General features: G+C 43.1%; 1 protein-coding gene across 1 annotated transcript in view; it reads right to left on the bottom strand.

The window, feature by feature from the left end:
• The window catches only part of RAB8A (RAB8A, member RAS oncogene family), a 262885-nt gene that overhangs the window by 218419 nt on the left and 30466 nt on the right, over positions 1-14000 (bottom strand). Inside the window, exon 2 of the mRNA XM_069649328.1 lies at positions 1551-1611. Within this exon, the coding sequence (XP_069505429.1) occupies positions 1551-1611 (61 nt within the window). The remainder of the gene's footprint in view (positions 1-1550; positions 1612-14000) is intronic.

Here is a 14000-nt window from a genome sequence, read left to right on the forward strand (position 1 = left end):
AATGTTTAGGTGGAATGTTGGTGTGCAGGGTTCTGAGAGTGACGGTTGGAGGTTAGAGTGAAGAGTGAGCTGAGAAGATGGGTGTGGGGGTGAGCCCGGTGTTTTCCCTTGTCATCTTGTGTCCCCTACCATCCCTGTGTCTTGAGGAAGAGTACTGGACATGGACAATAAAGGAACCTGTAACTTACTTAAGTACTGGAGGTCTCCAGCCAGGGAAATTAAGGCTTCATTGCTTGGACGTAAAAAAGATGGTTGATGAATCGAGAGAAACTCAGGAAAACCCCAAGTGTGACAGCTCGTTTTTATGACCTGTGGCTGGCAAGGTTTGCAGTGTTCTATTACTACAGTGAGATGAATCAGCTATTCGATTGAGGTGGCAATTGTCTTGCAGTAATACATTTAACGCCATGATTATTCAAGCACAAGACAAGGTCTAAACTGCAGAGCTGAAACTTGGGACTTCTACTGCTACATTTTTCTTCCATGAGTTGCAGTTTGGCTTCACCAGAGAAGCCCATGCTGAGGATAATGAAGATATACTAAATAGATACTTGTTTCAGGAATTTACACAAATGGCACAAGTATTTATCATTGCCACTGATCTTCATCAACACGAAAAAAGTTTATTGGGTATGTGTTCACATAATGAGGAATGGGGAAAGGATGGTAGTCTTGGGGATAATGCATAGACCCCATCCCCATCCCCATCCCAATTTTGAAGTCGCTTTCCAGCCCTCCCATCTATTGCAGTGGATTGATTTTAACAGTAGGCACCAGAAAGGCATAAGGAACCTAGGAGGTGGTAATTAGTTGAAAGTGTTCGGAGGGAATTGCAAAGTCTCATATAGAGAGTACTTTGAAAAGGGATGAGGTCTTGTACGGGACATACGCACTACATAGTTACGATGGCTAGCCCAATCACATAAAATGATTTTGGCGCTGAACATAATATCCAGATCACCACAAAGGGTTTCATTACCCTGCTAATGGTCTTTTCCAGAGTGAAAACAACCATCATAAAGCACATTGTGAAATCAATCACATGGTCAGATTCAAAGAAAGATGTGCGCTTTAGAGGAGCAATGGGACAGGACTTGGTAGGAGCAGTCCAACCATACCACTTGCTATGCATCTCTGAATAATAAGTATTTAAAACGCACTCTGCAGAAGGCCCTTCACAATGACAGTTGGCCAATTTTTGAAAAGGTGAAAAACCGTGGCATAGTTGTCACTATGCAACTAAGCCAAGAACCAACCTGTTGATGCTCCCATCAATCTAAAAACACTTCACTCGTCAATCCTTCAAACCATACACAAAATTAATGGTCAGTTGTGGGTCAGATAATAAGCTAATCGAAAGCAGTGTCAAACTTCCACCATCACAACATCTACCGTGAAAACAAAAGCTTTGCAGTGACCATGAGGTGACATGCAGCTCTTACAGAAACACATAAATACTTGTAATCAAAAGGAAATACATTATACACATAATAAAAAGGCACACAATAGTTAAGCTAGTGAATCTTGAATTGCTATAAATCAATCCTCACCATATCTGTAGTTTAATTCTCTTGCCGTCGAGTTCTATTGTTCGGATCTTAAAGTCGATACCTGCACAAATAGAATTCATATTGGCAGACAGTCTTAATAGCAGCACACAATTGTCAACAGCAGTTAAAAAAAAAAAAAAAAAGGTGAACTGAATCAGTCCATAATAATCTCAACAAAAAGGTTTGCATGTCAATTAACGGTATTACCAGGTCATTAATTTAAGTTTACTTCAAATGCAGGAAAATAATGGAGCTTCTTCTTAATACTGCAATTACTTATTGTTGTTGAAACATTGATTTGCACTTCATATTTTCCAGGTAGGAGTGATTTTCACAACCAACATTGTTTGAAATTTCTAAGAGGGCAACTTCGATGAGGAGAATGAGCTTTTCACATTTGTCTTGCCAAATCATGTCATGTAGTCTAGGCTGAGTATTAAGGCAGACTTAGGAGATAAGAAATTTGTAATACAAGTACAGCGAAGAACACTTTTAGACCGTGAATAACAGTTATCGCTTGCAAATTATGCTCCTCCGCCCTGTCTCCTTCCTCTCACGCCTTGTTCCGAAAGGGGTCCCACAGGTTTGCCTACACACATCTGACCTCATAACCTTATCTGCTACAACTATGTGGACAACACCCAGCTCATGTTCATTCCCCCCCCCTCACTCACTCACCTCTCCACCTTAAACCCCCCCATCCCCCTATCAACTTACCCCCCCCCTCCTCACACCTCCTCCATCAAGTCCATGTCCAGACCCGGCCACTTCCAGCTACGCATCCTCAGGCAGATTTTTCCATACCTTCTACCCACACCAAATCTCTATCCCTGCCATCATCCTCTCCCGCATAGACTATGCAAACTCCCTTTACTTAACGGGCTCTGCCATACCAGCTCAGGGAACTCCAAAAAAATCCAAAACTCTGCCAGTCTCCACTTTGTCCTCTCTACAAAAGGACATATTAGCCCGCACTTAAATGCTACACTGGCTCCCTATTGGCCGAGAGACTACCTTTGAAGCCATGCGCATCACTCACTGCTACCTCCATAACAACTGACCCAAATTCCCCCGGAATAAGCTTACACACTTTCAACCCAGCAGAAACCTCAGATCTGGTTCTGCTCTCGTCGTTCTCCCTCCCCACCCCCGTTACAACTCCACCAGATTGGAGGATGCATGTTCTTCATCCAAGCCCCTGCCACCTGGAACTTCTTACCACTGCACATCCGCTGCATTGACAACTATCTCCTCATAACCTGGCTATTCCCCACAGCAACCTAGATCTTCCTACCCATTTCTACTGTCACAGCATCAATTGCATGCAGTCTCACGCACATCAAAACCCCAACAAGCCACGTGTACATAAAACTACAGGCGGATGCCGGCCGTTGTTACAGCAGCCCGCCCTACACACTCAATCCGCACACCACTGAGTGTACACGAACACACAACAGCCCACCTGGCCTCCTCTCAAACTGGCGAGTTCAGGCGTCCTGCAGACAACCCCTGAAAGTTTGATGGTAGCTGGTACTTAACTAAAGTAATTCATTAGGATAGTCACCCAGGGCATGATAATTAAGTACTGTGTTCCCATCCATTAAAGCCCACCTTGGCTACACACCGAGAGAAACCAAACTGGTAGCTTTTCTTCCGTCAAAGATTAAGGAGAATGCTGATAAAGTGCTCAGAATTTACTTGGAATCATAGGTTTCAAGAACGACACACATTACGTTTAGAAGATGTATTAGGTCAGCATGTTCCAATCTAGAGAGAACACAGCCTTTACAGATTACCCAAGTACTGAACTACTTTGAAGAAAAGTGCACATTCAGAACTGTGAAGGCTCGCGCATGTATTGATCTAGAAGAAATTGTGAAGTTTAGGTCATTTATTTCACTTGGAACATCTGTGAAGGTTAGGCGGATTGGAGGGTGGGCAGTGCGCTGCACTTAGATGGATTTGGGAGTGGGCACTTTGGGCTGCACCTTACGTTAGCCTGTCCATTGTGCTCCAAAATATCTGAGAACCTATCCATTGCACTTAGAAGATCTATAAGTTAGCCAGTGTAACAAAGATATATGTGGATATCCTCGATATTGCACTTAAAAGCTGCTGGATCGTATCCTATTATGGAATTTAGAAGATATACAGGAAGACTAAAAGGGTAGCCCGTCTATAGAGAACCCTATGATCCCTACACTTAAGTAGCCCGTCTACCACGCCTAAAAGATGTACTAAGAAAGCTGGTCTATTTGCGCTTTAAGAGTTTGAGGGTAACCCATATATAGTGCCTAGTAGAGCCTATGAGGGTAGATTGTCTTCTCACACAGACGATCTGATCACGCAGCTCCATTTTAGCATAAGGGATGTATAAACGCACTAGTCCGGTAGACATCTGCCACAGGAACGGCTATCCATACACACACTTTAGAATGCAGCTACGACTATGACAAAGTCGGGCTAGCTGGAAACAACGGCTTTGCGGTCTTACACCAAACTTGCCTCAACATCACGGCCATTAGAATACAGCGACAACCTATGATAATATTTGGTCTAGCTCGTCACATAACGAGTCCCTTGCACTAGCACACTGTCATGACCACCCGCCGCACACACCCACATGTCCAACCTCTTGGGTTGCTTACTGGAGCCTAGCCAGACCACCCAATTCCTAATTGTGGCTAATTGCAGAAACTCATTCCAAGCCTTTATTTCCCCTGATGATTTTCCCCCCATACCTAGACTTCGGTGTCCGAGAGCGTTCCCACAACAAGCGCGATGAGGCCATACAAATGAGAAAGGTGCTATATAAATGACTGCTACGATCTGCAGACTTTGCGAGGAACCAGACATAAAGGAAACTCTGCAACATCTGGTCCTCAACTGTTCAAAATTAACCAAAGAACGAATTGGGTTTCTTGCCCCATTTTGGCCGGACTCAGAGCTGGTTGAAGAGGAAACACAGTGGTTTCGTCCGATTGCTGGAGAAAAGTGAAAAATGGACAGTTGCAACAGCTAAGCTACTTGAAGCTGCTTTTAAAAAGATTAACTCCCTACAACCATTAGCAACCAGAGACTGTAGAAACATTTCTTAGATAAGGGGTAGCCCGTCGTCCGGTGCTCGACCTATGGACCATCCCTTTGCCTAGTCATCTTTGTTTTCTCTTCTTTTAGCACAATAAAACCAGGCGCTGAAAGCCTCTATCTAGTCTGGCCGCGTCTGTCTGACCTTATAAAAGTCAAATTTTTCCTTATGTTGACTATACACAAGTAGTACCAAAAAATTGACTGCTACTAGTGATAATTGACACTTGGGGAGTAAGAAACTGCTGTATGTAGGTGTACAATTAAGGTGGCAAGTGCATTTTCATGGCTGGCTAGTAGCTTACAACTTGAAAACGCTAACCCCTACACTACAGCACACACACAGATTTACAGCAGGTAATCTCAAATGGACACCACCTAACATACAGTGATGGAGAACTGAATAGCAAAGCAGAACTGTGACATGTAAAATGGAAGAGAGAAGTGGTTAAAATAGAATAGAACCTGCCTTATAATTTAAAGGCAGGTGCCCAACTTCAGCAGTTCTTCTCTAAACAAGTAAGTAAATCCAATGTCCCAAAGAGCTCGGTCACCAGGCAAGTACATGTAAAATAGTCTAGGAAGTGAAAGTTAATCTACACAGCCTTCGGCCTCATCCAACATGCAAGTAAAATTTTGTTTAAACCCTTTTTCCTAAAAATGTGTTTAGAGGAAGGTAGTGGTATCCTCTCAAATCCACTACTCTAGGAGTTAACCAGGGGGATACCCTAAGCCAGAACTCTACTGCCCAAGGGTAGGGTTAGGGAGTGTGCCTTCATCTATGCAATACCTATGGGGGAGTGTGCCTTCATCTATGCAATACCTATGGGCGAGGAGGTGGGTACTCGGAATCGCTAGATCCACGTACTCATAGGCAAGACTTTTCCAATCTTGGACATTCACCTACCTCACATCGGCACAGCAACAGACATTCCAGTCACACAATCACTCTCCAGGGATCCTGAACAGGACATCTCGAAAGTGAATTCCCTTATTTGTTTATCCTCCGACCGAGTGAAAACAAACTTTGGCCAATAGAGAACATCAGAAAAAATGAAAGCAACACATTTGCATACAAAAACTTCTGAGTTATGCTTTTTGAATGCAGTTACGGTTCTTAATGCCAGCAAAACCAGACAGCGGCACTGCCTCATGTTCCCATCGCAGATAATCCTGACAACGTGATACACATAGAGCAAAAGAAATCCAATAATACCATCACATAATTTGGAAACAAGTAACTCAAAGAATGAATACGAGATGCAGCACATGCTTGGTACTGATAATACTTGAGAATAAACAGTCGAATAGGACAGTGACGAGTTCAAAAACAGTACCGCCGCTAGAGCATTTTCACATTTCTAAAAACAAGAAAATGTTGGAATCAGTAAAAGTGGCTTACAAAAAAAGTTTAACATTAAACTGTTGAAAATGATACGCTGTAACAGATTGAATTGTCTAGAAGAAACGATCAAAGTACAAGGAGAAAAAAGGGAATGTGCAAGGAAAAGGAAAGGAAGGAAGGAAAGGAAAGGAAAACAAATTAAAGAATAAGAAAATAAAAACCGATTAGGAAGATGGGAAAAATAAAAACTGGATTTGAGGGAATTTAGGCATAGAAAATGATCCTCCTCCAGGTCTAGGAAGAAAGGCATTAAGAGACACTGATTAAGCAATCACTAAGAAGGAAAAGAGACAAAGATCTGTGTCATCCGTGCAAAGATTGAATTAGTGAGGAGGCCAAATGGGAAACAAAAAGTGACCAAGAACAGAAGTTTGGGGTGTTGGGGGGGAAGTGGGGGTGGGGTGGCCATAAAGTGAATTGATTGAGAAAAAAGTAAATCTTTCCAGGATATCTGTAAGGAGCAATTTTTATAAAAAGAGGGAAGCAAGGATAGAACACAACCAGAAATACCGAGGAGGAGGAGCATGGTAGTGTGATTAATAGTATCAAAAGCAACAGATATACAGAAGATCGTTTATGCTGACGAGCATGCAGAATGAAATCAGAACCAAGAGCAGTTACAGTGGAATAGAAAGACCTAAACCTTGATTGAACCAGTGACCAAAGACTGAAAATTAAGGTAAGCTGATAGAGCAAGATTTTTAGACAAATATTGAAGTAAAGAAATGGGATGTAAAATCCTGATATTTAAGATTTTTAGATAAAAAAAAAAAAAGGAATCAAATAATTAGTCTTGAGCTTCTCAGGCGCAGCCTGGGAAGGATGCCCTCCACTATGAAGTAGAACCGAGGATAGAGGTCCAAAGAGGCAGGTAGTTTCTGGTCTAGGTTATTGCCTCTTGCAAAGACTACTTCAGATTTTTCAGGTAGCACCATAGAAAAAAGGTGCCATCGGGAGTTGGCTTGCAGAGGAAAGCACTAGGAGAGAAACTCTAGTTGAGGCTAACGTCCATCAAGTCTAGACATTGCATAGTGTTCTCTGAGATGTAGGAACGCACCATGTGGTTCACTGGCTTGCCCGAAACCCATTTAAAACTAAGGGCCAAAGCACCATTTGCATCAGACTCCCAGCGTTTGCACATAATCATCCAAATAGCAGGCAGGACCTTTGGTCCATTGGCCCTCATAGCACACTTCAGTATGCAGCTCATCTTACTCAAACACATATCAAGCTCGAGAAGACAGGGTCCAGATATGCCCATTACCACCCAAAGCTAAAGGTTAAGGGAGCCAAGCAACATACAAGGCACAGGCAACAGAAATAACATTTGTTGCATTTATGGATTCTTTTGCCCCAAATCTATGTAAAAATTAGGAGAAGCACGTTACAAATACTGCATGTGCTTTAACCAACTCGGGTGAGAGAAAATCTGCTCAGGCATTCCTGTCATGCATGCAACACTCGCATCTGCCTGCTCAGCGATTGGGCAAGAACCCACCCACAAGTGTCCCCAGGAGAACTCAAGGAGCGATATCACCCGCACAGTAGGTTAGTGTTCTACAGATGGCATGCAAAATGCACACTCCAACCCGGCTATGAAGAACCCCAGCCAGTAAACCTACCACCCTGGTTTGCTGCGGGCTCCGTGGGTATAAAGGAGGCAGAGGTTAACAAAGAAGCAGTTTTCACCTTTCACCACTATACAATCCACAAAAGTATAATAAAGCGTACAGAAACACAGTTACAGTGAGAGGGTACTTCTGCTGAAAGATACGACAAGGGATTGGACTATAGTTTATTGCTAGAGTACACATTGCAAGTAGCAATCTACTAGGCAGGCATACAGAATCGTTTGCTACCCCAATCTCTCTCTCTCTCTCTCAATCAATAACTAGTGAATCGTTAGTGGAGAGCATACATTTTGAGGCCTAAAAAACACAGAATGTTGCTCAGAATGTTTAGTGATGCTGAAAGATTAAAAGGAAATTCTCGACATTGGATGGACCCATTTGCCCCCTATACAAAAAGGGCCAGAGGTCCAAGCTTTTAAATAGCCTGGCAGTCATTTCACACAGGTTGGCAGTCCTGTTTCTATGCATTTTCTGTGCCAATCCACACACAGCGTTTGTCCCCGTGGTAATTGTTCACCTGGGATCTCGGCCCCTTTTGTGGAATCAGCGCGGACTCTAGTTTCTGAACAGTCCCATGGTGAGCATCCCAGGACACAAGAAGGCACCCACGAGTACACACCACCACAAAGTTCTTCCAGACTTGCGTTTGTCATTTTTAGTATCTGAATAGGTCTTGGTCGAAAGGGTCCCCCCTCTGCCACACAGGGTTTTGCAGCATCCTCGCAATGGCAGGGGTCTGCACAATTGCAGCTTTGGATTTACAAAGCAATCCTCGCGTTTCTTTGGCCGTCAGCGGCTTCATGAGGCCAAGTACAGCGTGTAGGCCGAACAAGAATTTCCCCAAGCCCATTGAGTCAGTAAAGGGATTTGTCCCTTCTTCTCCCCTGCTTATTAGAGTTAGAGATCAGGTATTGGCAATATAGCAGCGATTTCTCTGTAGTTCAGATTCCCTGGTTCTGGTATTATGCCACTTGGGTCAGGGGACGGTCATGAAGGGTGGAGGCTCGGCAGCTATCTCGGTGAATCGCCTCCATGTAGCTCACTACTGACCATCTTGCCTTGGGAGAGTAGCTTTCAGGGACAGCAGGATCTCCTTCTGGACTCGGGACAGAATAAGCGATTTAAGTGCTGCACAAGGGAATCAGGAGTGTAGAGGAGCAGGTAGGTGCTATCCTGCCAGTCCCCGCCCCATTGCCACCATCATATTGGTACAGTCGGAGGAGAGCTATAGATGGGACCACCTGCATCATTTAGATATCACATTGAGTGTATGAGAGATGGTATGCACTCAGACAGGCATACAGAATACACCCTCGCACTGAAAGTGTGAAAAGATACCGCATGGAAGAAAGTTAAACGGAAGGATGTGGTTTGCCAAGATGTCAGAATGCATCTGTGAATATCGGAGATGGACATTAAATGAAATCCAACAAGGACAATGTGATGTCATGAAGACATATGAACCTATGCTGAAACAATATGAAAAAGTGATCATGGATCTAAAAGTAGTAGTAACTTACAGGCTAATAACGCAATACGAAGTAACACAAGGTAGAAAGACAAAAGTATAGAAGCTTGCTCTAGAGAACATACAACGTGGCGATCGTGGTCATATCAGGAAAATTGAATGTAACCAAGCTACCTCAGAAACAGAGCGAGGCTGTAAGAATCAGAAGACATGGAAAGACAGCTCTGTGAGCAGACCCGATGAGTCAAGGTTACCCAAGAGCAAAGATGCCATTTCTAAAGGATAAGAATAGAGCACAAAGGGAGTATGTGGATAAGCTCTGAATGTGAGACATTCTTTTTAGATGACGAAAACCTCAGAGAGCCAAACTACTGGTCAATTAAAAGCATACAAAGTTCATATGAGATAAGAGTGAGCAAGACTCTAGAGGCCAGAAGGAGCAACAGCCCCCTGCATAATAGAATGAAATAGCAGTAAATGGAAGGCTAAAATGGACTCAGAAGTTGAAAGCAAAGACTATTCATTAGAGCCTCAAGTAACGATAGTGGTATTCTCATAGATGACATACATTGGAGTATAAGACCTCCCGCGCAAGCAAACTTAGGCGTGAGTGTGCATGCATCAGTCCAATGTTTGTCAAGTTTCCCTACTTTATGAAACCGAGAATAAAGTAGTACTTTGCCATCTTCCTCGAGTATGTCCAGTTATTTGGTTGTGACCATTATTGTAATCCATCTAGCACAAAATGCACTTCAAGTTGCTACAGCACATGAGTTACACGTCTTTCACATGGGAACTCCCACCTATCCACTCTACCCCTTTTGTACAGTAACTAGTTATTTACTAGCTATGATTTGTGCTACAAAGATACCATATGTACTACTGATAAAATGAAGTTTGACAATCAAAAATAGTGAAATCCCCAGAAAGAGGTTGATTTAATAATCCAGGACAATATTAGAGTGGTAAGGATTATAAAAACATTTACACGTTTCATTTCATGGTGAATTCCCTACACGTACAAGTTTTGAAATAATAGCGGTTACTGACCCGCTAGGAATTCACACCTATGAAGGGGAGGCTTGCCGCATGTCAGACGCAAGCTTGCACCCAGTAGGCTGTGCTCTAGCACTTTGAAGCGTCTTCATGCGCTAGATGGAATTACCAGTAAATAGCTTAGACCAAATAACTGGACAGACCCAAGGAAGATGGTAAAATACTGCTTTAATCTCAATGAAAGAAAGCAGGGAGATATAACAGCTATCAAAATAGATGCATGCATATTCACATTTTATCCTGCGCGTACAGAGTTTATATACCTCACTTATGACATCTTAAGTGGCATTTCATAAAACCCATCGACTGGAAGGACTGGATTAGGGGAATATGTCTATTTATAGAAATATATAATGGTTAATATCTCATGGTCTCAGGAGGGTAGCTCAGGGGCAAAGTGCTTGCCTTGCAAGCAAAACAACACGGAGCAACAGAGGTTCGGTCCACATTTAGAAACCTCAGAGTTTTGTAAACCTCTGAGCACATTATAAATAACCAATCATAATTGGCTGCCCCTTGTCTGTAGGACACGCCCTGAGCTACTTCTACACACGTCATGTACGGATTACAGCAGAGAATATGGCAGCCGATTTGTAAATGCAAAAATGTAAAAGTGCGTGGCAGGCTTTGTGATCGGTTGGCAACCCTATCCAACCTTGGACTTTCGGCTTGTCTAGCAGCACGTGAGGGAAAACGGAACCTAGGTACTCGAGACGAGTTAATTCATTCCTTGTTTTCCCCAATGTATCCATTTTACGTCATTGGCCTGATCCTTAGCCAAGGTCTTCGGTTTGTAGCCGACCCCGTAGTCTCCTCACTGTTCTTGAACATTCATGGGAGTATGGACACACCACTATCTCCATATGGGCTTTTAATGAATAGCCCTTGTTTTGACTTCCGAGTCACATGTTAGGAGACCGCGATTTTGTGATTTCAGCCTCTTATTTACGACCATTTGATTGTTAAACACAGGGCCATTAGCCTTTCTGGCCCTTGGAGACCTCCACCTCACATAGGTTTTTGCCTTTGTGGTTGTTAATACTTGCCACCTGCATATGTCCTTGTTACTACTAATCTTAGCAGAAATATTTCTTACGCACACGATCTGCTCATTCGACACCCTTTGTGCCTTACACCCATCACACGAAAAAAGCGTCATCAGTTCTTCAATTTGCAATTCTAGGCTCGTATTTTGAGGTAGCAGGATTGATTCTTAGAGCCGTCGTCCATTTTCTTCCAACATCCATCCAAAATGTATATACCTCTCTTTAGCAAGCTTCTATGTGCCTTTTCTAACTTGCATTACAGAATATTTACAGTTATTATGCTACTTCATCTTATATTCATAATTGCTTAGTCTTTAGGTATAGTAATTCTAGTGGCAAAAGTCATTTTGAGACCACCGCGCCTGCAGTCTAGTTCAGAATAACTGAGGCTGCAGGTAACTGGTGAAAGCTGGGTACTTTGCCAAGGTACACCATAGGTACAAGATCATTGTGACAAAAGCAGTCACCGCGCCAATTATGTTGAATTGTAATTTGCTTCAAATGCTTGAATATTTTATTGGTGTTGAACTAATGGTCCAGCCTGACGCGTGTTCCGAGCCTAGACTTGCTCATCTTCAGAGGTTTACGTCTGCTACGGAGATTTACAAAAATCACAAAGAAGTCCAGTCTGGTTGGGCTACCAGCTGGTACCCTGTAGGATGTGCGAAATACTCTAATCCCTTCACGGTTGCGGGAGATATCTATTACGATCCTTGTGAATATGTGTAGCTGCGCTGTGTTCAGACGCTCGAAGCATCTGAACACAGAACAGCTAACTTAAACCACAGGGACCATGCAACTGTAAGCGTGAATCTGTCTTGAGAGCCTACGGCCTAGAACCGCGTAAACGCAAGTTAGACCCAACTTTGTAGAAGGACAATGACACCTACTGCTTCTTGAAAGAAACTCAATTGTTCACAAAATGGAGATTCCTGGAACCTTGGGCATGCTTATAGCAGCGTGTGTAAATGCATACTTAATAAACAAACTCACTTTTTTGTATCCATACCCATTACACAGGTCTTCATTAGACATTTTTGTCAACTAGAAACAAACTGAAAGATTGGATATGTCAACTGCTTGGTTTGCCCTCACGACAGTTAAGTAAGTGGGCTCCATGAAAAAGCCAAGGATAACAAGAGCTTGGCAATGCTTTGCAAGAAGTTTGCATCTGGTGCAAAACATTCAACAGGTGTAACAACGTTGGGGAGTGGGGGGGTGAGAAGTAGGAGATTGGCTGTGGTGCAGAAAGCATAAAGAATCCAAGAATAGGGGACAAAAAAAAAAAGGAAGGCAGCTGGGTGGTTAAGTGGCAGCAGGGACAAGGAAACCACACCTGCCATAATGAAGGAGATGGTAAGCTGAGAGCAGGAAACAAAGGAGAGTAGAGATATGAGTAACTGGATGAAGAGCGAACAAGTAGTCTCAATGAAGGGAGGGGAGCAAGAGATGCAGAGCAGTGGGCAATCCTAACTGGATCAAAAAGGGAAAGCATGCAGACATGCACTGGGTATCAGAAGAAAATGACCGAGTGATGAAAAGGAACCAAGAGGTTCTGCCTTTGCTTCCACCTTCATCCCCCCCGACCTCCATACTTCCGAGTCGCCTCTCCAAATGTGGTCTTGAATAACCACCTTCTGCCAAGAAAGCAGTCCTCACTATGCGTGGCTACATTTAACAAAAATAAAAAACATAAAAATGAGGGGGAGGGGGGGTGCATGTTAGTGTGATAGCATTTCTTCTCCCCGCCTTCCATACTATCAGGTTGGTGCAAGCAGGTCGGAAGCACCAGATACCCGTGAGCTGAATATGGACTCTAGGAAAATATGCCATGGTCGTGTTAGTCATAGGGTTAATCCCAGGGTTAGAGCATAGTCGTAGATGGGGTGGAGTGTTCATAAGAGTACTCATTTTGTGTAGTTTGTTAGTCCTTGTGGGTCATCTGATGGCAGACTGGATGTCATGTAAAAGATGGGAATATTTAGCAGCAAGTTATAGATTTAGATTTGAAAGTCTGTGTGTACCCTGAAAACATGGAATGGATTTTGCCCAGAATACTGGACGCAAGACCAATTGTAAAAGTTTCAAATTACAATCTAGGCACGAAAAGGCATTCACTCCTCCCACAGCAATTCTCCACATGCACAGAGAACACAATTTCTTACTCGGCAAGAGTCAATTATCACTTAGTGGAATGTGCACATTTTGAGGCCTATGCTAGGGCAGCGTTTAGCACATTTTAATTAAAATAGCATATGGTGTGACCCAGAACAGGCTTTTTATGAAAAACGAGCAAGGGCATAATCTTAAGGAGGAGAGCACAGATAGTAAAGACGAAAGGAAAAATGCAGCTAATCAGTAAGGTCTAGATAGGAGCATGTATGTAGCACACTATTGATATGCTCTCTAGATGGGCCACATGATTAAGCATTCCATTATTATTATAATATAGGTATTTACTGAGTGCAGACCTAGCTTTAGGAAGGGGCCAAGTCGCAAAGAGGGGGCAAAAAACATGGGGTTCGCATTACTTTCTCATAAAGCAGAGTTTACTTACCTCCAGACTGGACAGGTTTGCTCCAAACTTTTGCAGGAAGCTGAAACTGCTCTAAAAAGCATCTTGCTCGTTTAGCACAAATGCCTCCAGAAGTTGATCGCCTCAAATTCTGATCTTCCCGCCTGAAAACAGAGCATCATTTTCCGGCTCCAGACAGCCCTGCACATTGTACTATGCAACACCAAATGCGTATGTGGCTT

The sequence above is a fragment of the Ambystoma mexicanum genome, chromosome 1p, assembly GCF_040938575.1.
Source record: "Ambystoma mexicanum isolate Mex_15411 chromosome 1p, UKY_AmexF1_1, whole genome shotgun sequence".
NCBI classification, from domain to species: Eukaryota; Metazoa; Chordata; class Amphibia; order Caudata; family Ambystomatidae; genus Ambystoma; species Ambystoma mexicanum.